Source organism: Meriones unguiculatus, chromosome 17 (assembly GCF_030254825.1).
Source record: "Meriones unguiculatus strain TT.TT164.6M chromosome 17, Bangor_MerUng_6.1, whole genome shotgun sequence".
Lineage (NCBI taxonomy): Eukaryota > Metazoa > Chordata > Mammalia > Rodentia > Muridae > Meriones > Meriones unguiculatus.
In genome coordinates, this window is record NC_083364.1 from 40120961 (window position 1) to 40143331 (window position 22371).

General features: G+C 45.2%; 1 protein-coding gene across 2 annotated transcripts; it reads right to left on the reverse strand.

Moving 5' to 3' along the window:
• Positions 1-1011: 1011 nt before the first annotated feature.
• On the reverse strand, positions 1012-21053 carry Fbxo40 (F-box protein 40). 2 transcript variants are annotated; one of them, XM_060370353.1, is made up of 4 exons: positions 20799-21053; positions 8637-8666; positions 4878-6800; positions 1012-2647 (listed from the first exon to the last, which is right to left on the reverse strand). In XM_060370353.1, exons 2-4 carry the CDS (start codon positions 8637-8639, stop codon positions 2435-2437), a joined length of 2139 nt encoding a protein of 712 aa, XP_060226336.1. In that variant the 5' UTR covers positions 8640-8666; positions 20799-21053; the 3' UTR covers positions 1012-2434. The 2 variants fall into 2 exon arrangements, with proteins under 2 accessions (XP_060226336.1, XP_060226337.1); XM_060370354.1 differs by lacking the exon at positions 20799-21053 and adding an exon at positions 12525-12660.
• Between the last annotated feature and the right edge of the window lie 1318 nt (positions 21054-22371).

A 22371-nucleotide genomic window follows, 5' to 3' on the forward strand; every position in this document is an offset into this window, starting at 1 on the left:
TTCAGTGTGCAGAAAAGGTTTTATTTCCTGTTAGAAAGACATTGAGATAAGTCATCGTAGATACATAAAACTGTTCTCCGTTTCAGTTTGATTTGGCATCACACGTCCGTTAGGCTTGTACAGCGCTGTTTGTTGTTGCTTTAAACCTATCTCTAGTTCTCACTTTGCTTCCCATCTGACCTTTTCTTGTAAGACAAGCTTCCTTCTCAAGTCCCTATGCTGCTGAGGCCACAGGTCATTTGGGGCTTAGTCCTATAGCCTTCCCCTGCTGCACTCAGCTGCTTTGCACCTCTAGGCTACCTTTCTTGAGGGTGATGTTGGTCACAGGTTTCCGCTCATAGATATCTTCCTGTCCAGGCTCTATGCTTGCAGTACAGCCCTCTTCACCCTCCTCAGCTACTGCTTAAACTGAAGCCATGAGGAGCTGTCTTGCTTCTCTCAAGCCTGGTATCTCAGAAAAGGTCCCTTTTGCTAGGTCTGTACTCTTCACACAAAGTGAGTGTATTTATAGGGACCAGGGAGTGCCTGGGGTGTCTTGATTTCCTTCGGCATAAATTACGAATTCCCTTATAAAAATGTTTGTAGATGTCAATCATCTAAATACTGCCCTGAGATAGAAACTGGGGGAGGAAAGTGTGTCCTGACTGCTCTCCTTGGCCAGGTCGCCTCCAGCAGTGTGGCTTATGGTGGCAGAGCCATGTCCTCTGGCCCTCCCTGTGTTTCTGCAGTTCCTGGCTTGTGTATCAGGAGTCCTAGATACACAAGAGTTCATGGTTTGAACTCCCCTCTTTCTCTAATAAGAAACCTTGAGAGGCTTTGAGAACCTCATTCTACCATGAGGCAAGAACCAGATTCCAAATGCACCAAACTGACGCCAGAAGAACTCCCTTCCCTTTTGCCCATCTCATTGTTTAGCTGTTTTCGGTTACTTATATTCACTGGATAAAAATCCTAAAGAACCCTCTTCAGTTTTAGAAAATGATGACTCACAAAACAGTGGTAAAACACAAATGAAACTCTAAAGAGTAGGCATAGATAATAGCGTTGTGCTAACAATAGCATGAGAAGAGTAAAGCAGAGAATGAGCACACTTTCAGTATGGACTTGCTCTGCTGCCTTCCGGACCCTTTGCAAAGGCACCAGCTTCTTTATCTCTATCAGCTTCTTCATATATACCATCTTCTTCATCTGCATCAGTTTCTTCATCTATATCAGCTCTGAACCATGGTCAAGACACAGATGCCCAGACACCAGCTCTCTTACTGGCGAGGCTCTTTCATCATTTGAATTATTGGCTGTCTGATTCCCTAGGATGCTTGCCTTCCCCTTTCCTTGCTTTCCTTTAGCTTGAGAACTTTTAGGATTGCTGGAAAATGGTACCAACTGAGGGAAGGGAAGCTTAACCTCAGATAAGTTACGTTCCTGGTTTCACGTTTCCCTAAAGAGGGCAGGGAGGACATATTACACTGTGGCCCAGGGACACAAAACCATATTGGGTAGATCAGCTCCATCTGGCTCTCAATTTAGCATCATCACATGTTTAAAACTTATTTAGCAAACAAGTAAGAGCTGCGTTGAATTATGGCCACCGAGTAACTGTGTGAGATCAGATTTGTCACATTAAAGAGTGCGTGCATCCTAACTTACCATTGCTGGTGTACCATCCTTTACGACAGTGGCTCTCAGCTGGGAGCTACTTTGCTCTTAGAGACCTTTGGCCTTTTCTTCATTCGAAAGATGTTCTTTCTGTGTGTTGCCAAAACTTTGTACAACAAGCTATTCTGCTTTGTCCTGTGGTGTCCTTGAAACGGCTGGGCTTACCCAGTGTGGTCTATCCTGTTGGGTTGCCTTGAAACTGCTGGGTTTACCCAGTGTGGTCCATTCTGTTGGGTTGCACTGAAACCATCTGGGCTTTGATACAGTAGGGTGATTTTAAAAGCCCTCAGTTGTCAAGACAGACAAAGCTTTAGAACCTTCCAGCTATGTTCCCTCTACTCAAGACACCTTGGGAGAACACTGCACCTCAGACCGTGTCCTTGTATTGTCTACTCCAAGAACTTGAAGGTGGTTTATGAACTGGACAGCTCAATGTAGAATCACAGTCTAAGCTGCTTACAGAATTAAGGATTTGGGTTCATTTATTGAATGGCTTTCAGTTACTTATTTTCTCCCCAGTCTGATCTATTTTAGGAAATGAAAATAAGAAAGGAATAAGATAAGGATATAGTGAGTGTGTGTGTTTGTTTGTGTGTGTCACTATCATACAAGCCATAGCTCAGAAAACTACTCTCCTAGTGTAGTTGGTAAGGCCTGAAGGACTTCACATTCTTTAGACCCAGTGAAGCAGATACGCAGGTTTCAGAGCGGCATCCTGAAACCATACTGTCCTACTTTCAATAACTCTGAGAAGCCAGGAGCCATGGTGTGCAAATCTTTAGGTGTGTCTGCCCCGTGGTCGGGCCCTAAACGTGGACACTAAGCTCTTCTGGGCCTGTTCTTGGGGCTGGCACATGCTGGTCAAACGGATGGGGTCAGTCTTGTGCTCCACAATGTTGAAAGGACAGGCTTTCAGGTGTTCAGACATGGAGGTGACCTCGTTAAACTCCCAGCTCTTGATTCTGGAGAAGAGGCTGCTGAACTGCCAGATCTGTCAGGAGAGAGAAGCTCACAGGTGAGTGCAGGCAGTGAGCCCTGCCTGCTCAGAGGTGGCACGATCTGGACAGTGTGTGAGGTGGCTCTGTGCCCCTGCGTCCAGCTTCCCCAGTGCCCAGAGACTGTTGGGACATTCATGAGTTCTTTTTCCTCCATCTAATGTCTAGAACCTTGCTAATTAGTAGTCTTCCCAGCCAGCTTTGTAGTTGTTTGTGACGCCTGATAGCAAAACGACTGACACCCCTTCCCCAGCACCCCAGTGAGCAGCAGGTGTTAATTCTAGACACACGGTTTAAGTCACCGTGACCATACCTGGGGCTCTGCTCTGGGACTTGGACTAGGAGGAAGCTGGGGTCTGAGGAACCCAAGGCAGCTGCCAGGGCCACTGAGAAAGAGCTAGCTTAGAATGCAGCCAGTACCGCAGAACTGAGGAGACGAGGAACAAAGGTCATTTTTGAGATGCTAGATTAAGCCTTACCTGGAGCTGTTGTCTTTGGATGTTTTGGTTACATAAGTTAATACATTTCTTTTACCATTTATGTCCCTTCTTTATGTTTGTTTTCTAAGACTTAAAATTACAATATCCTAGCAAAGAAGGGTCTTATTAGAATAAAGACCTCAAAGGAGATTTTGGTGAATATGGCGCTCGGTCAAACATTGATATTTTTAAAATATGGGTTGGGGTAGCAAAGTCACCTGTTATGAGGGTCTGAGGTTGGACACACTGATGCCCTTTTGGCCTGACTGCTCCACCACCATATTTGATCATTGTTCCTGGGCAACTGTTATCCATTTTATTTAAAAAGCCACTTTCATATGAGTATCCTTTAGCCTCATGTAAATTCATTCTCCCTTTCTGCAAGGAAATTAGCCTGTTCCAAGTTAGATCCCAAAGTGGACCAGAAATATTTGAATTTGGGGCAAATATGAGTAAAAAAAAAGTAAGGATTTTTTGTTTGTAAGGTAAATTATTGACATCTGATTGTGCTTGAGAAAGAGATGTGCTGGTCTTAGATTACCTCTAGAGGCAGTAAACAGTTCTCACAAATGTTTATCACTAATGTGGTTGGTGACAGCTGGTCCTTAACACACAAATACAGGCATAGATACATAAGAGAGTCTTATAATTATTTTTCCAGGAGGACTGCTTAATGAATAATTAAGGAAAATACACAGGATACTTTGGATATAATTTATAAAAATAGATACAAACTCTAAATACTCCCTACCAATTTGTGAAGATCTACCTATTAGGGACAAACACAACAGTGATATTAATGATGTAAATGGACATCTTATATTCATATTATCAACACGTTTGCCATGGGAAAAGATACTACAAACACTTTCAAGATAACAAATTAGATGTCTTGCTTCTGTAGAAGTTGTAACTCAGTGAAGATGACTCAATTGAGAAAAGGAACATGGTTTAACAGAAGGAAAAGATTATTTGCGTTATATACTGCAGTGTTTTATATCAAATAGGCAATGCAGCCATGGGAAGTCAATGAACCAAACTCATATACGATTTCAAAAAAAACCTGTGTCTAAAGGTTTGTTGGCACGAGACTGAGATGAATTTGTTTGTCTATTACATCAATCAGAGTCCAAGCAGGGAGTAATCGATACACTCAATGGGGTGTTTGGGGTTTTTTTTTTTTTGGGGGGGAAGGGGGTAAGATTGAAGGAAGGGGATGGTTTACAAATCTGGAGGCAATATCCGAAGCTAGAAGCCTAGAGTTGCATGGAAAGAGGGAAGCTGTTCAGTAGAGCCAGAACAAGCAGCTGTGTAGAACAAGTCACCTGCTGTGGACACCCACCTGGCTGAGGGACAGAGCCACTTTGTGGCGTCTTGAAGGGGAGGGGTGGGCTGAGGAGAGTGGACCCTTCAGCACTGAAACATTCAGGCTGGATTAGCCTAAGGAGAAGCTGGAGGGCAGGGGAGCCAGCTGAGGCCAGCTGCGGAGAGAAGTCTGTGGTGGAGAAGAGTGGAGAATAGAGCCAGTGTGGAATGAATGAGTGAGCAAACGAAAGGCACACAAAGGCACATAAGCAGGCACTGGCATCTGTACTGCCGAACCTGTTTATATATTGCCTTTCCTGCTAGACTGAGCTTGAGAGAGTCTTCTTTCCAGCACCCTTCCCAATGCCCGGTACAGCACTTGTCCCCAAGAGAGCCCTTAATAAATATTTATTGAACGAATGAGTGACAGATGTTTACTTGCCTGACTGTGGACTTTCCAGGAGGTGCCTCCATGAGAGTACCTCTTCTTCTTCCATTGCAAGAGGACCATTCCTCTCTCTTGCAACAAAGTGGCACAGATGTTCCTCATCAGTACAGACACCTGGGACAGCTGCGACAGGCTGATGCTGTCCAGAAACCCAGCAATATATTGTAAAACCTCCAGGGGCAGGCTGGTTAGAGAATGCAGGCTTTTCCCACCGCGGCCGGGGAGATGGTCGCTCTTCCGTCCCTCACTCAGCTCCGGCGCAACCTCTGGCTTGATGGCAAAGGTCTTCAGCTCCTGACTGTAGATCACTTTTGCTTTTTGCCCAGGGGGGCGGAAGTGGTTCTGAACAAACGTGCACCCCAAGTAGGCCAGCGGGCATCGATGCTGGAACCAGCCGTTGAGACACGACTGAATGTCTGTGTGGACGTTCTTGAAGTGCAGGGGAAACTCATCCCTGCGGAAGAATTTGTTGCAGGTGAAAGTGAAAGCTGAGCTGCTTTTATTGTGTCTTCGGGTCACACACTCGCTGTGGAGCTCGACGTGCAGGCCCCCGGGTTGGGCAGCACCTAGGAGGTCGGCCAACACCGTGTCCGAGGAAAACTGCTCCGGCTCGAAGTTGTATGTTTGGGTGGCAAGGTCCATAAACAGTCCATCGATGCTCCTGGATTCGGAGATGACGTGGCCCTTGAGTTCCCTTTCCAAAGCGCACTGGAGGGTGGTCTTGATGAGATCGGACTTGGGCAGGTCCTCCACCGAGATGCCCAGATCGGAAGTGTCCACGGCCTTGTGTTCGCTTGGTCTGCACCTCAGCATGGCGTCTCCCAGGCGAGCTCGCTTCCCGCAGTAGCTCACGGGGATTTTGAAGGTATAAACCGTCTTCACCTCTTGGGCCTCGAGGTTGCCGTAAACGAAGTCTCGCTCCTTGGGGGTACAAGCGGGCATCTGGCCGAAGTGGATGAGCATCCGCCCGTTGTGCACCAGGTACATGTTATAGTCCTTGGCATCCACGGCTGTTTTCAGCCTTTCCAGGACACCGTCTTGCCAGGGGGCCAGGCCTGTCATCTCCATGGCGGCGGGAAGATCCCGGGGCTTCTGGCTTTCCTGCGGTCCTCTCCCTTCCGCAGAGCCCTCGGCGTGCCCTGCGCCACCACCACCATCACCGGGACCCTGGCCCTTCCCAGCCGCCTTCCCGCTCCTGTCTTCACTCTCGGCCGAGGAGCCTGTTAAAACGGAGGCCGCATGCTCCTTGCTGAACATGCTTTCCCACTCGCCGAACCTCGCCAGGTCCATCCCTTCTTTGGTTTTCGCCAAGGCGGCTCGCTCCTCCTGACTGAGCTCCATCGCTTGCCCGTCGGTGGCCGGCAGGCCACGGTGTGGTCCCGGCCTGCCATCCACTCCCCCCACCGCGCCCCCAGTCTCCTCCCAGCTGGTGTCACCGTTCACGGCCGGCTCCTCCTCGGTGGCGTCTCTGGTTTCTGGGAAAAGATCCACCATCTTCAAGGATCTGAAGAGGACCTTCTGGTCCCGGAGGGCCAGGGCTGTGTCCAGACACTCCTCGCTGGGGGTCTCTTTCATGATGTTCTCGTGAAGGACTGTCTCCGAGTCCACGTTTGGCCAGCGGTTCCATTCCATGGAGCAGCAGACCACGCTGGCTGGGCACGCCTGCAGGTGCTTGGCCAGTCTGTGGCGCGCCATGGACAGCGGGCAGCCGTACTGGGAGTTGAGGCAGGGGACCTGCTCTAGAGGGCAGAGGAGCGCATGCTCGGCCTCCTTGCACATGTGGAAGGTAGCACCACAGAGCAGGCGGCAGCTTATCACCAGGCAGGAGACGCTGGGCTCCACCGGGACGTGGCAGTGGCGGTTGACACATCCCTCACAGTGCCTGTGCTGAGCAGGCTGAGGCCTGCGTGCCCGGCCCTGGACACAGCGGGGAACAAAGGCAGAGGACACAGGTGAGTGGGGGAAGGGGGCTGAACGCGCTCCTACAGTGAGTTTTAAGGCCCTTACCTTCTGTCTCTTTAAGACCACCTTGGCAACCTGAATGCACAGACAACTGGGAGCACAGAACTTTGGGGGAGTCTTTTTAGCAGTTTGTGCTATGTAAGTGGTGTGTGTGTGTTTAAAACGGAGCCCGAAGACCTGACTGTAAGACTACATTTGACAGCTATTATTTTCAACAATGTATTATGGGTGATTTGTAACACATTGATAATACTATTGTCTTGGGGTCGCTATTCATGTAATGAAACATCACATAAAAAAAAAAAGTCGCGGGAAGGAAAGGGTCTCTTCAGCTTATACTTTCATGTCACAGCTCACCATCAAAGGTCAGGACAGGAACTCAAGCATGACAGGCACCTGCAGGCAGGAGCTGATGCAGAGGCCATGGAGGGGTGCTGCTCACTGGCTTGCTCCCCTTGGCTTGCTCAGCCTGGTGTTTTATACAACCCATGACTACCTGCCCAGGAATGGTGCCACCCATGATTAAGGAGATGCCTCACAGCTGCATCTTACGGAGGCATTTTCTTAATAGAGAGTCTCCTTTCAGGACACTGGGGTTCAGTGGTTCTCCACCTTCCTAATGCTACAACCCTTTAATATAGCCCCTCATGCTGTGGTGACCCCGACCCTGAAATTATTTCATTGCTACTTCATAGCTATAATTTTGCTACTGCTGTGAATTGTTGTGTAAATATCTAAGATGCACGATACCTAATATGTGACCCCTGTAAAAGGGCTGTGTGACCCCCAAAGGAGTCGTGACCCACAGGTTGAGAAGCACTGTTCTAGCTTGTGTCAGTCAACATAAGACTAACCAGCACAACTCTGAATAAAATTTTGCACTTTGTTTTTTTAAGACATGAGACTAGATTAAAAAAAAAAAAACCTTAACGTTTCTTAATCTTATTGAATTTCAAGTTACCAATATTTCTCATTATGCTTATTACTTTTGTGAGATAATCTCTTCTAAAGATGAAAAGAAAAGAGGACATAAAAAGTGGAAAGGGTGGATGTAGGAGCCTATGGGGGAAGAATAAATATGATCAAGATGTGTTGCATAAAATTTTTTAAGAACTAATTAAAATATTTTAAAATGTATGCCTAAGGTCATGAAGATATGCATTTATATAGCTTCTGGAGTCTTTGTTTCTTTTTTATTTTCCATTTTGATCTACAGTATATTGAGATTATATTTTTGTAGATAATGTAATTCAACAGCAAAACAGAATTTATTCTTTGCCAACTTTCTTCAGCGTGAAGGTGAAAGTGACACTCCTGAGTGTGAGTGTGCTGCCATTCATCTAGCCAATATTCCACAGGACCTTCCAGGAGGTTTTGTTCACGTTTTCCCGGCTGACATCCAGCTCTGGACATAGGCCACTGTAGTATTCAGTAATACTTCCTAAATGATGGGGCCGTCTGCCACTTAGGTTATTGTTGGCATTTTTAATATTTTATCTTTAGTTTAAAAATAGTATTGACATTGCATAATAATTCAGTAGATATTACAATGGCTAATGACTGCACCAGAGTACTTTATATCTCTATCTCATCATTTATTAGTTCTATGTGTTTAGCAATTCATTTTTACGAATGTTCCTCAACGCTGCCTTTAGTCGGTGTCTATTTCTTGGAGATAAATATCATTAACCCACACAGCCACATCTATAGACATTGGCTTGGGCTCTGGGATAAACAGAGTTAGACCTGGAGCTTTACACAATGAAGCTCCAACAAAATCCTGGTACTTACCATGTCTTCCCAACTTCTGGCTTCTTAAGTCTAGGGGAAATATGAAAATATGAATTATCACTAAAGGAAAGTGTTTAGTTATTTATATGATCTGGGGCTAAAGAGACTTCACATAGACTCTCATTTAATCCTGCTCACCACCTTGGAGGAATTGCTTCATTTTTCAGTTAAGAAAGTGGAGACTTGAAAAGCTAAGTAACTTACCCAAGTTCATTCATCTGCTAAGTGTGGAGTCAAGTTTCCGAGTCAGGCCATGCTGGCCCAGGCTCTTACAATGATGCACTGTATACCTTCAGTTACCCATCCAGCCCCAGGCTCATCTGCCTCCCTATGGGGCTTCTCGTCTACCGAGGCACCAGCTTGATGTCCAGCTTGACCTGGGGCATACCTATCCTATGCCATTCATCTAGTGTCTACATCTGGGCTGGGGCTAGGTCAGGGGTCAAATCGCCCAAACTCTAGAAGCATGCTACAGTGGGGACAGAACAGAAGCTGTTCTGCCTTTGGGTGAACTGAAGTTACTCAGCTTTGGTTGCTTGCGTCTATGAGAAAATGTGTTGCAGTATCTTCTCTGTTCTCAAGAAAAGATGGGAAAGAGATTTCTGTGAGCTCAGTTCAGTGGAGTGGCCGGGAGACCAACTACGTAGATTTGTCCCATAGCTCTACAGGCCAGTAGCTATGAGGCTTTGGGAACACTTCTTAACCTCTCTTAAATCCATTGCCCTTCTATAAAAGAGAAGGAGGTCAATACCCACCTCATAGTGCTACTGAGAGGGATAAACAACACATAACAATTTTAGGACAATGTTTATGTAACCTACATATTTGCTCTTATAAAATAAGTATTCTTTATTTCATCATAGTGCAAAATATATTTTACTACACAATATATCAAAACAACACTTAGAATTTTAAGTCTTGTCAATCAATTCAATTGAAAACAACATTCTATTTGGACAAAGACAAAGTATACACAGGATAGGTGAGACAGGCAAGTGAGTTTCCACCTCCTGTCTAGGGAATCAGCAGGACAGTTCCAGCTGTGTGTTCATCTGGGGCAAAGCTGGGAGGCTGGTGCTCAAAAGTCAGAAGGAACAGAACTTTATTTTTTATTTATTTAGCGTTAGGTAATTTGTTGTGGGTGATTTCTCTCCCATTGATTCTTTCAATGTATACAAAAGGTTAACAAACATATACAATAAGCAACTCACTACGTACCCCTACAGCAATTGTTAGCCAACCTTGACAGTTTGTGCCTCCTCTTGGATGGTTTTGTCTTGATCTGATTATCTTGAACCCTCATTCTAGACCCCACCAGGCTCACTGAGTAATCATGGAGGAGCATCCCAGGGTGCTCCACTCTCCTGTCACCCTGAACCAGGAGACATGACATGATATGAATCTGCACCTTGGAACCTCAAATAGGCTGAGGGTAGCAGAAAAACAGGGTATGGGAGCCAGAAAGAAGCTGGACAGAGTCAGAGGGCTGAGAGGGTTGGGCTGCATTAATGGCTGAATGTTATGCCCACCAGAGTTTCTAATGTTGCAATTTAATCACCAATGTGATCATATTTGGAGGTGAGATCTTTGGGGAGCAATTGGGTCTGAAGAGCAGGGCCTTTCATGAGTGAAACTGGTGCCCTCATAAAAGGGGTCTGGGAGAGAGGACCCTCATCACTTCTGTCATATCAGCACATAAAAGAAGACAGCTGTGAACCAGCATGTAGGCCCTCAAAGCACAGCAAATCTGCCACAATCTCTACCTTGGACTTGCAAGTGAGAAATAAGTTGTCATATTGTTGTTTATAAGTTACCTAGCCTCCCTCTGGTGTCTTATTATAGTAACCAAAATGAACTATGATAGACTGAGGCAGAATAGAATATGTTCAAAGAACATATATATTTTTTTTTTTTGTAATGCAATGGTCCAGCTAACTGATTGCCTAACACCAGTTTAATGTGCAGATTGACTCTTGGTGTGTTTGAGATCATTCCTAAGGGGAAAGTCTGTGGTGGACATAGTGTAGAAATTCTTAAATATTAGACTAAGGAATCTGGAACTATTTGGTACACAACAAAGAGACATTTTACATTGTGATCTGGGAGCTAGCTGGGATGGAGTAAGAGGAGCTAGATAAGGTAGAGAATATGATGAAGTTGCAGGGGTGATACTGAAGACAACAGAAACAGAAAGATGAAGCAGACGGGAGACATTATAAGGGGAGAATCTGGTTGGTTTCTGACTGGGGGTGTGGAAATGAGTTAAAGCTGATGCCAAGATTCTAAACCAAGAGAAAGAAAGATTAGCCACAATTTTTGAGAGAAACAGAAGTTTATGAAGGAACTATTTGAGGAGGCAAGATGAGTCCAACAAGTCTGATACGAATTGTTCAAGGTGATGGCAATCTTGCCTTGAGAAGAGGAACTTGGATGCAGAGATGATGAAGATGATGTGGGAACCACCCAAGTGAGAGAGAAAGCTCTAAGTGGGAAATGAGAACACAGAAAAGATAGCCGAGACACGAACTATTGATAACAAGGCATGTGTGACCACTTTGATGACATTAGGAAGAAGGGCAGCCAGAGGAGAGACCAGAAGGTTGAGCAAATCAGGACTATGTTGTCACGGATATAAAGGAAAAGGTGAGTAATGCCACCTCTATCGCGTCAAAGAACGATGACTGCCATGGCTCCGTGTGCTCATGAGCAATCCCCACACAGCTCGTGTGGCACTTCAGCCGTGGGACTCTTGCCCATTTGAAACTGGTGCTCGATAAGAGGGGAGAGGCACAGACTTTCATGATGACAGGATTGTAGCCTGTCAGGAGGAATGACACCATCTGCTTCTTGTTCAGAATAGCAGCTGACCAATAAGGTTGGAAGACTCTGGATCCCTTCTGGCTTTCAGGTAGAAAAGAGCCTGGACGCACAGGGTGTGAGCGTGTGAGAAAAAAAAAGCTACCAACACCAGGACTTTCTGGCTTCATGTTGGTGGCCTGTCTAGTCACAATGCTGACCTCGATTTCTGGGAAGAAAAACAGTCTGCCTAGTTCACCGGACTTCAGGAGTGAGACCTCTGCTTACCAGCAAGGGCATGCTTGGCTGCAGGCACTGTGATGGGCTTTAAGCCCAACCTTCCCCTGAAGTGTTTTGGAGTATGGTTCTTAGGAACCATCAGTGAAGGTGAGACTTTACTAAAGCTTTGCCGTTCTCTAGCCCTGTGAGGTTGTTTGAAAAAATATTTTTAAGAGAAAATAGAATGTGCTGTCAACAAAGATGCTCCCTTCATGCCTTTTAAATGTCACTATTTAAAGATCTCATTCCACACTCTAGAATAACACCAGCTGAGTGACCTTGAGATAGGACCAGTGTTGAGCAAAGATCACCCTAGAGAAGCTTGGCAGTAAAAGAAAGGAAAAAGCTAGACATAACCTAACGATGTAAAAAAAAAAAAAAAAGGAATTTTAACCTTTTTTTGTATACTTGGGGGAAATTCTTTTCATTGGCATAAGGGTCGATCCAGAACTCTTGATACTCTAAATTATTTCCTGGGGCTCTCCTGACATAGTACTGAAAATCACTCATCTCAAGAAACCCCCAAAGGCCAGGAAGATTTGCACAGTGAGTTTCATATAATGAGTGTTGCCTCAAATTAATCAAATTAGATACCACATCAGTTGCCTTGTGACACAAGAAAGCTGCTCTCATCCTCTCTGGTTCTATGCTCAGTGACTGGATGCTTCTCCTCTTTGGAGTTCGTCTGACTTAGCTGGACTGAAGATATTTCTGTTTTGAGTATCACAGAGGCAGAGAAGTGTCTTAGTGTTACAATTGCTATGATGAAACACCCTGGCCAAAAGCAAGTTGGGGAGGAAAGACATCACATACCACATCCTGCTTGGCTTATGCTTCCATGGAACTGTTCATCATCAAAGGAAGTCAGGACAGGAACTCAAGTAGTGGAGAAACCTGGAGACAGGGCCGTGAAGGGGTGCTGCTTACTGATTTGCTCCTCATGGCTTGCTCAGCCTGTTTTCTTATAGCACCCGGAAACACCAGCCCAGAATGGCACCACCCACCATGGGATAGGCCCTTCCTCATCAATAATTAATTAAGAAAGTTTCTGACAGCCAGCTCTTACGGAGGCATTTTCTCAGTCTCTGAAGACTCTAGCTTGTGTCATAAAATTAGCTGGCACAAGAAGGAAGGTTTTGGTGTTTATCTATAACATCTTATTTAGTCCTCACAACAACCATATGAGGTGGGTGTGGCCATCTTCAGTTTACAAACAAGAATCCCAGGCTTAAAGAGATCTAGATTTCAGGCTTCAAACCCAACACTCTACTGTGTTTCTCAGAGATGTTTGTGGTCCATCTCCATCATAGGAGGAGGACACAAGGCCATAGCTGGAGTGGGCACAGTAGAGGGTTCACATGTGTAATCCTTCCAGAATAGAAAGGAGCTAGACAGGAAATATGTCTGTCTCCAAGGAGATATTTTTGTATGCCTTTCAATCAGGTCCTACATTGTGTTCCCTTTGAGAAGGACAAACAAGAAAAAGATTTACATGTACTCAACTTTATTGGCTGTATTAGATATAGTCTGAGTGAAGTTGGTGGCTGCAGGCATGCGTTAAAGGAGTGGATATATCTATGAAGAAATTGAGTATTTAGAACCTGGCAGGAGCTGGGTATGGTGGTGCACACCTTTAATCGCAATATTTAGGCGGCAGAGGCAAGTGGATCTCAGTGAGTTCAAGGCCAGCTTAGACTATATAGTGAGTTCTAGGACAGCTAGTGCTACAAAGAGAGACCCTGTCTAAGATAGATAGATAGATAGATAGATAGATAGATAGATAGATAGATAGATAGATAGATAGAACCTGGCAGGTTTGGGATAGTAGTTTAACTAGATGCTGGTGCTGGCATACTTTCATTAGAAAGTAATGAAGTTGCTAAGGCAAGGCAAGGCACATAGAACAGTGTCTCTTAAGGCTTTTAAGGAGAGGTTTCCAAACAGAAGGAGCAGTTTTGTCTGAGAACTGGTAAAAAGTCTTGTTTGTTTCTGACCCCAAATCTACTGAATCTATCCCATTGATTATCACCAGTTTTATGGAAGTTCAGATCTGCTAATCACTGAATTGCAGGAAGCTTGTTACAGTGCTTACAACACAAGGTGGAAACAAGTAGAAGGCTTTTATGTTTCTTCTTGAGACAGCCTTGCTATGTAGCCTAGGCTGGCCTGCAAGGTGAATGGTCTTCATGAAAGACCTAGAGAAGGCAGTAGGCAACTCTATCTGTGCTCACATCTACAATTAGCATCACTGCTAATTGTCCAAACCCTGCAATCTGTCATCTGCTCTAGTATCACGGCTATATAATCAGGTTCACTTCTCCCTCTCACATTCCATAATCCATCCTTCCCAGAAGAAAAAAATAAATAACTTTAACAACTTATAAAATGATGACACCACTCTGCTGCTTAACACCTCCAGCCATTTCCAAGACAAGGAAGAAACTGTCAAGTCATTCCCATGGTAGACAAACCCATGCATGAACTGTCTCTGTCCCTCTCATCTCCCTTCGGCTTTGTGCCCTTTGCTTTGACTTGTCACTTATGCCAGCAGGGGATACACCCTTGCTCCTTCTACCAGGACCATGCTCCCCTCATCCCTACATCATGAGCTCTTTCCTGGTATTTGTATCTCAGTTAATATGTTAGCTCTTCAGAGAAGCTCCTGTGACAACTTGAGTATGAGAGAAGCCAATTAATGCTCCTTCCAATTACTTAGGTACTTGGCTATATCCCAAAGGCTAATTGATTCATCCATCAAATGGGGCTCAGAACATGAGGGGATCAGCTCATGTTCTGGGATCACAAAACCATTCCATTTTTGCAATCCTTCGTGGAAGAGAATGATATTTTGGGGCTACCTCCCTAGCCCATTGCACCGTCTCTTCTCATTGTGTCATCTCTGTAGCCCTTGGCTGATCTTTCAGGTTCCAGTTTCTCCTTGCTCCAGTGTCGTACAGTGTGGGTGTCTTAATAATCCTTGAACCTCACTTTAAAAAAATCTTGCCTAACTTTTTAAAGAATGGGAATTCTCATTCTCTCTCCAACAGGTCACCACAAGCATTTCTTAAGTACTGCCAGATGGCAAATTGTACACGCTGGCCTTTGATGTGGTATCTAGGGACTCTCATTGTCTCGAAGGTATGGACCGTTCTGGAAGGCCATAAAGATAACCCAGGGAACCTCTTTCTTCCCTAGAATGAAGTTCATAACCTTTAGTGCTTATCCGTATTGCCCTGTTCATCAAGAGCATGTTCCTCAAGCTGGAGAGACGGCTCTTCTAGAGGACCCGGGTTCAATTCCCAGAACCCACAGAGTAGCTCACAACTGTCTGTCACTCCAGTTCCTGGGGATCCAACACCATCATACAGACATACATACGGGAAAAACACCAATCCACATAAAAAAAAAAATAACAAAACAAAAAGAAAGAAGGAAAGAAAGTGCTCATTATCCCTAACAAGTGGGGAAATGAAAATCAAAACAACTTTGAGATTTCACCTTACCCAAGTCAGAATGGCAAAGACCAACAAAAGAACTGACAACGAATGCTGGGGAAGATGTAGGGAGAGGAGGACCTTTTTTCCTGTTGGTGGGACAGTAGCCAGTCTGAAAACCAACATGGAGAATCCTCAGAGAACTCATAACTCTACCATAGGATCCAGCTATACTGCTCCTTGGTATATGCCCAAGGAACCGACATCCTACTCCCAAATACTTGATAACCCATGTTCACTGCTACCCTATAAACAATGGCTAAGAAACAGAAACAACCTAAATGTCCTATGGCTGACAAATGGAAAATGAAAATCTGGTGCATTTACACTATGGATTACTCTTCAGCCTGAAAGAAAAATGAACTTATGAGCCTTGCAGCAGGTAAATGGATGGGACTAGAAAAGACCATATTGAGAGAGGTAACCCAGCCCCAGAAAGACAAAACTCTCATATTCCCTCTTATCTGAGGTTCCTAGCTCCAAATCTTCAGGTGTGAGCACATAACATAAAGTAAGTGCAAAAACCAAGGAAGTAAAAGGGGTCATTTGGAGGTGAGGAGTGGGGAAGCAAAGAGAGGGGAATTGCAGGGTACAAGTGATCCGAAGGGGGAACGTGAAAAATGGGGAGGCTTTAATTAGAGAAAGGAAAGGAGATAAGTGCAGAAGAATGAGGGAGGAATAAAATAACAATAAGGATGTGTGGAAAAGTTAAAAGGAGTTATTAACTGTCTACTTAAAAGCCCCTATGATATATGTCTGTATATATATATACATATATATATATATATGAATTTTGAATGAAAAAATTCCATCTGCATTAACAATACTCCTCTCAAGAGCTATGGACTAAAACAAAACAAAACCTACGTCCAGGCATGAGAAGAGCTCTTTTGAGTTGTTGGTCAGCGTTGTCCAAGAGACTCCCAAAGCATTGTAGGCTAGTGCTGTTTCCCTTGGTTGACCCCTGAGGTAGAAGGTAAGTCCCCATACTGAACACACCATGCCTTTTAGACAGAAGACCCAAAGGACTCAAGCTAGAACTGACCTGAAAGCTTCCTCCCTAAGGAGAAGGGGTGGCCTTGTAGAAGGAGGTGTGTCACTGAGGGTGGGCTTTGAGATTTCTTTTTTTTTTAATTCTTTATTAATTACACTTTATTCACTTTGTATCCCCCCTGTGGTTCCCTCCCTCCTCCCGTCCCAATCCCTCCCTTCCTCCACCCTCTGCATGCATGCCCCTCCCCAAGTCCACTGATAGGGGAGGTCTTCTTTTCCTTCCTTCTGATCCTAGTCAATTAGGTCTCATCAGGAGTGGCTGCATTGTCTTCCTCTGTGGTCTGGTAATGCTGCTTCCCCCTCAGGGGAAGGTAATTAAAGAGCAGGCCAATTAGTTCATGTCAGGGGCAGTCCCTGTTCCTATTACAATGGAACCCACTTGGATACTAAACTGCCCTGGGCTACATCTGTGCAGGGATTCTAGGTTATCTTCATGCATAGTCCTTGGTTGGAGTATCAGTCTGAGGAAAGTGCTCAGATTTTTTGGTTCTGTTGCTCTACTTGTGGAGTTCCTGTCCTCTCCTGATCTTACTGTTTCCCACTTCTTTCCTAAGATTCCCTGCACTCTGCCCAAAGGTTGCCCATAAGTCTCAGCATCTGCATTGATAATCTGCAGGGCAGAGCCTTTCAGAGGTCCTCTGTGTCAGGCTCCTGACTTGGACTTTGAGATTTCAAAAGCCCAAGCCAGACCCAGTCTCTGACCCTCTCTGCCTGCAACTTGCAGATCAGATGTGAAACTCTCAGCTGCTGCTCCAGTGCCATGCCCACATGCTTGCTGCCATGCTTCCTGCTACGATGGTCACAAACTAACCTCAAACCATATGTAAGCTCCTAAATGCTTGGCCAGGCCATGGTGTCTCCTTATACCAACAAAACATCAGTAGAACAGTAACTAAGACAGATGGAGATCATTACAAGCAGCCATGACTGATCAAAACGCAGGGGTGTGGAGCCCAGTCTCAAGTAGTACAACTCCTGCACCTAAGGCTCAGGAATTATTGTGGAAAAGGGAGTGGAAAGATTAATCGCCAATGGAATAGGAAGTTTGAGGCAGGATTGTGTCTTTTAGAAATGTCAGAGAAGTTATACCCATAAAGTCTCATCAGTGTGGCTGCATAAACAACAAGACAATCCAGACCTGAAAAAAGGAGAAAACCAGTAGATATGCTATCATGGAAGGCAGAAAGCTAGGAGGCCTCAACCTTACACAAAGAACTACACAAAGGGAACTAAGGAATACTGAGAGGGAGGAGCCCAAAGGTTGGTTATCCAATACCAAATGGTCAGCCCTGAAAACATATGTATACACAGTAACATCATTATATGAACTGGACAGGTTGGAAATATACACACCCACAACAGACAGAGAAAGAGGGGGAGAGAGACAGAGAGAGAAAGAGAGAAAGAGCAAAAGTTAAAAAGATGACTTGTAGTTGAGTAAATGCAAGAGTGTGTGCATGGGAGGGCTTGGAGAGAGAAAAGGAAAGGGGACAATTATATAATATATATAATCATATATTATATTATATTTTTATATATATATATATATATATATATATATATATATATATATGATTCCTTTGCCACTAGGAATGGTTAGAGAGGGTTAGATGAGCCACTTGGAGCAGATGACAGGTATATCCAGGCAGTGGAACAACCTCTGACCAGAATATTAATGAAGGACACAAATATGTCCCAGGGAACATACTAGAATAGGAGCTGGAGCAAAGCATCCCTAACACAGAACCTTCAAATACTTAAGAATAAAAACATATAAAGAATAAAGAAGCTTAAGAACAAATATTTGGAATGGCAGGGATTATGCTGGTTTGGTAAAATGGCGGTTGTAGGTTCTCCTCAACTGATGTTTATGAAGTAGGATTGAATTGTACTATGCTAAAAACCTTAATCTAAATGACATTCCAAAAAAGCCTCGGGGAATATTAGAAGCAAATTTGGGGAGAAACTGTAGTGATGTTGGCTATATGTCACTTTTAAGTCTTTCATTAAAGATGGGGGAGGCAGGAGGAGAAAGCTTTTCAACTTAGGCAAACGAAGCCTGCATTGAGTAGGAGACACTTGAGGGGTGTCTGACTTGGAACTCATGTGCTGAGTGCTGCCAGACTTGTCACCAGGCCTTGTTCTTTGGAATGCCTGAACCAGACATCTTGGACCAGATAGAAAACCAGAAACCCCCTCTTGTAGGACTTCTCTGACTTCTGTGTACATAGTGTTTTCTGCAGCCGTCTTTGTAACAGAGCTCACTAGACTGGAGGGAAGCCTGAGATTTTCCCATAATCCCTGGGCAATGTCGATGGTCCAAGTTTTACCTCTCCAGTTTCCAGAGGAGGGCACTCTGAAGTTCAGAAGGACCGTGTCTGACTGTACTCTGACACTCTCTGCTTCTAGTCACAGGTTCCTAGATGTCCTGTTAAATCTGTAGAAATTCTTAGCACCACGCAGCCACCATGCGCATGTTAAGAGCTCAGATGGTGCCATGGGGACAGAGCCGACAACGCATACAGCAGGTCATACAACAGATTTAAATCAAGCAAGAGAGAATGGGCTTAACAGATAATTTGAACATGTGTTACTGTGATATTAAAGTTAGTGGCAAACAGGTTTGATGTCAGGGAGATATTTTTAGGCAAATGGGCCTCTCAAGCCCCCATCATAGGTGTGACTGTTCTGACTCCTCATGTGGCCAGCGCTCACAATAATGATTGATTTCTGTTCAGCTTCAGTGAAAGTGGCAAAGTTAAAGGGCAAAGGGCATAAGGGTTATTTTCTAAGCTTCTCACCAACCAGTTAGCCATTTAGTTATTCATTGTTCACCCGCTTCCCTGCTACGTAGAGAGAGAAAATGTGTAAAGTTAACCATTAGATTCGTCTCTTTGCCCTCGAGATTAACCCACCTGGGCATCTGCAGGTAAACCCCACATGTGGTTCACGAGCTTCTAGGCTGTGATTCCAGTGACCTTACCATACCCTAAAATACAACAAGCTCCCCCAGATCCTGTCGACATTACGGTCTGCTTCTAGAAGTCACTCTGCCTTAAAAGCTTTTTACTTGTTAGTATTTAATCCTCACAGGCGGTATATGTTGAGATCAGTATTATAACCCTCCGTGGTGCTGGCTCAGAAAGTACTTAACTGGAGGGAAGGGGCGAGCTGTCAGGTTTCCCTGATGACTTCCAAGCTAACATACCTGAGTCTCATGGGGACTGCAGCCCAGCATCCATTTGTGACTCAGGGCTTGGAAACTGTGGTAATATTAAATCAGGACAAGGCCACAGTGAAACTGATTGTGCCTGAGCAACAGGGTAGGAGACCAACTTGGACTCCTGGACTGACTTGGGGTTAGTCCTGTACAGTGGAGGCTACAGAGGGTGACAAGGAACCAGAAGTTAGGGCATCCGAGTAGTTACCCTTACTCTCCTTGACTCAGCATCGGTGGCTTGAACCCAAACGCCTCAGATCCTTTTCTGCTCAGGCCACTTCCCAGGATGACCTCAGCTGAACTCTGAACCAGAGCAATATAAGAAAATAGACAGGGCCTCTTGCTGTTGCTAACTTTTTTTCATGCACACAACAGGATATAGCAGTGGCTTTTAACCTGTGGGGTTGCATATCAGCTATCCTCCCTATCACATATTTACATTAGGATTCATAACAGTAGCAGAATCACAGTTATAAAGTAGCAACGAAATAGCTTTATGGTTGGGGTTCATGACAACACGAGGAACTGAATTAAAGGGTCGCAGCACTGGGAAGGTATTTAGTTATTCCAGGAACTAGGAGTAATCTATCTGCCTTCCTAAGCCTTTAAGTCCATGGGTATCTTTCATCACCTCGCTTCTGCTGCTTTGGGTATGCGTGCCTCACGTCTGCCACAGTTTAGAGTCGGGGTGCCCTAAGCCTGTATATGAGTTTCAGCTTGTGTATAAGTTTCACTTAACCTCCGTGGCTGTGTTTTGGATTCAAGAGAAGCCGGCAGGAAAGAGCTGCCTTTGGGCAGTTTTGTTGGGGGGGGGGGAAGGGGGTTTCAAATTTCAGGTAGAGCATGGACAGTGAGTTCGGGGAAGTACAGCTGTGTTATGCTTGCCTGCAGTGTGGCACAGCAGATGGAATTTAAGCCTGGTGACAATGACTTGCAGTTAGTTAGGACAGCAAAGGTGATTGGAGAAAGCACTGCAGCCTTTGGGCCAATTCGGGTCTTCCCTTCTTTGCTCATCACACAGCTGCCCTCCCCTCTCACCAGTGTGTGACTGAGATAACACTGAACTGCCCCAGTTGACTGTAGAACAGAAGGCTAAGCTGGCGGAAGGCTGCTGACCCTGTAAGCTGCTGTAGGATTTAAAAGCCAAAACAGTTTACACCTGCCTGGGGCTTTCCAGTACCAACCTTTTCCCCATCACCGGGTGCGTAGCTAAGCTTGTTCAACAACCCACCCTAAGGGCTCAGAGAGCCTCGGTCTGGTCCACATGTTTATCATTTGAATGGCCTGGGTGGCACCTGCCCGGGTTTGAAAAAATCTTACCTTAATGGTACAAGCTGACTCAGCATCTGCAGCTACCCGCGCTTTGACAGCGAGCAAGCAGGTCTAGGGGTGGCTGCCGGTGTGCCCGCTGCAGCGGAGGACCCAGTTCTGCTGGAAAGGCAAGCGAAAGGCAGAAAACATCAACTGACATAGTTCAAGTGTTTCAAAGTTAAAAATAAAACTATATCGCAAGGGCAATGTGACCAGGCTCAGCTTACGACTTCACAGTCTGTATGTTATCAACACCCGGCGTCTAAGTGCTGGAATGGCCGAGGAGAGCCAATGGGAAGTAGGGCTTTATACCAACGGGCTTTCTCTCACCAGAGGAAGGAGGAAAGCTTCTGAAAGAAGGGTCAGGGCAAGGCCAGCGCAGCCACAGTCCTGCGGGTGCCGTGGGCAGGTCCAGCTGTGCCCAGGAGCTGGGGGGAGAGGCAGCTGGGCTCCTGCTCTAATAATAACCCTGCCGTCCACCCAAGCCCCTCACTGGCTGGAGCAGTGACTTGTGCGAGTGACATGTGTCATGCTCCTGTTTCTCCCATTTCTTCTCTTGACAGGCCAGCGTCTGTCCTCCTCTGGCCCCTGCCTTTTCCTGGTGGCTGGGAAAGGGACGGCTTGTCATTCAGAAACCAGGCAGAGAGTAAGTCCAAAGAGAATAATTAGAAAGGTGGTAGGAGGCTTGGCTATTATTTAATACAAGACCCTCTTTACAGACGAAAAGACACAGGATCAGGGAGGGTAAACGATTCATCTTTATCATAAGGCTCAGAGCTAGAAGGAGGACTTCTGATAGTTTAGTATTCTCTGCATTAATCCTCTTCAAAACAGTTCTTTCCATCTCTCTGTCTCTCTTAAAATAACACATAATGTCTGCTACATATAAAATGTTTAGTCTAGCTGCTATTTGATTGTGGACATATCTTGAGGGGAAAAAATGTGTTCAAATGCTGCTGTGATGGGCAGTCTCTGAATCCCCCCTCCACCCCATCCTTCCCTGCACATTTGTTTGTGTAGGTAAACTTACCTGGGTGAAAAGCCAGGAGACAAAAATTACAACATATTCTATATGCATTTTGTATTGCAAAGACTTTGCTGGGTTTGTAATGCAGTTAGGATGGTCTGCAGACGACGCCTCTGTCAATTGAGGTACTCTTAGCTCCTTTCTAGGCTGGTTGCCTTGTATTTCCTTCCCTTCCAGGCCTGGCCTGGATTGTCCTGTGTTACATTGAACAAGAGTGGCAACAGTGGTTGTCCTGACTTGTCTGGGACAGCGGGCTCTTCCATTGGTAAGTTGATACGTCACCTGTGGAATTTTTTCACAGTCGAGTACAAGTTGCCTGTGGATCTTTCAGATGGCTTTTGGTGGTTGAGGCAGGGAATTGGTAGCTTAGTTTTAGTTTTTTAGTGATTGTTCTCATCATGAGAGGCTGTGGTCTTTTACCAGCTGGTTTTTCTGTACCTCTTGTATTTCATTGACCGGCGTCTGTATATTGACCCAAACCTCCATTTTTGGGGAAGCCTCACTTGGTTTGGTGCACAGCTCTGTTACCATTGCTGTGATGAAATCCTGTGAGCA

Bases quoted from the DNA above. Each gene is read 5' to 3' on its own strand.
- Fbxo40 (XM_060370353.1), bottom strand. The intron at 2,648-4,877 runs GCAAGTAAACAT...CTCTCCTGACAG, and splicing joins CCTGGAAAGTCCACAGTCAG to ATCTGGCAGTTCAGCAGCCT.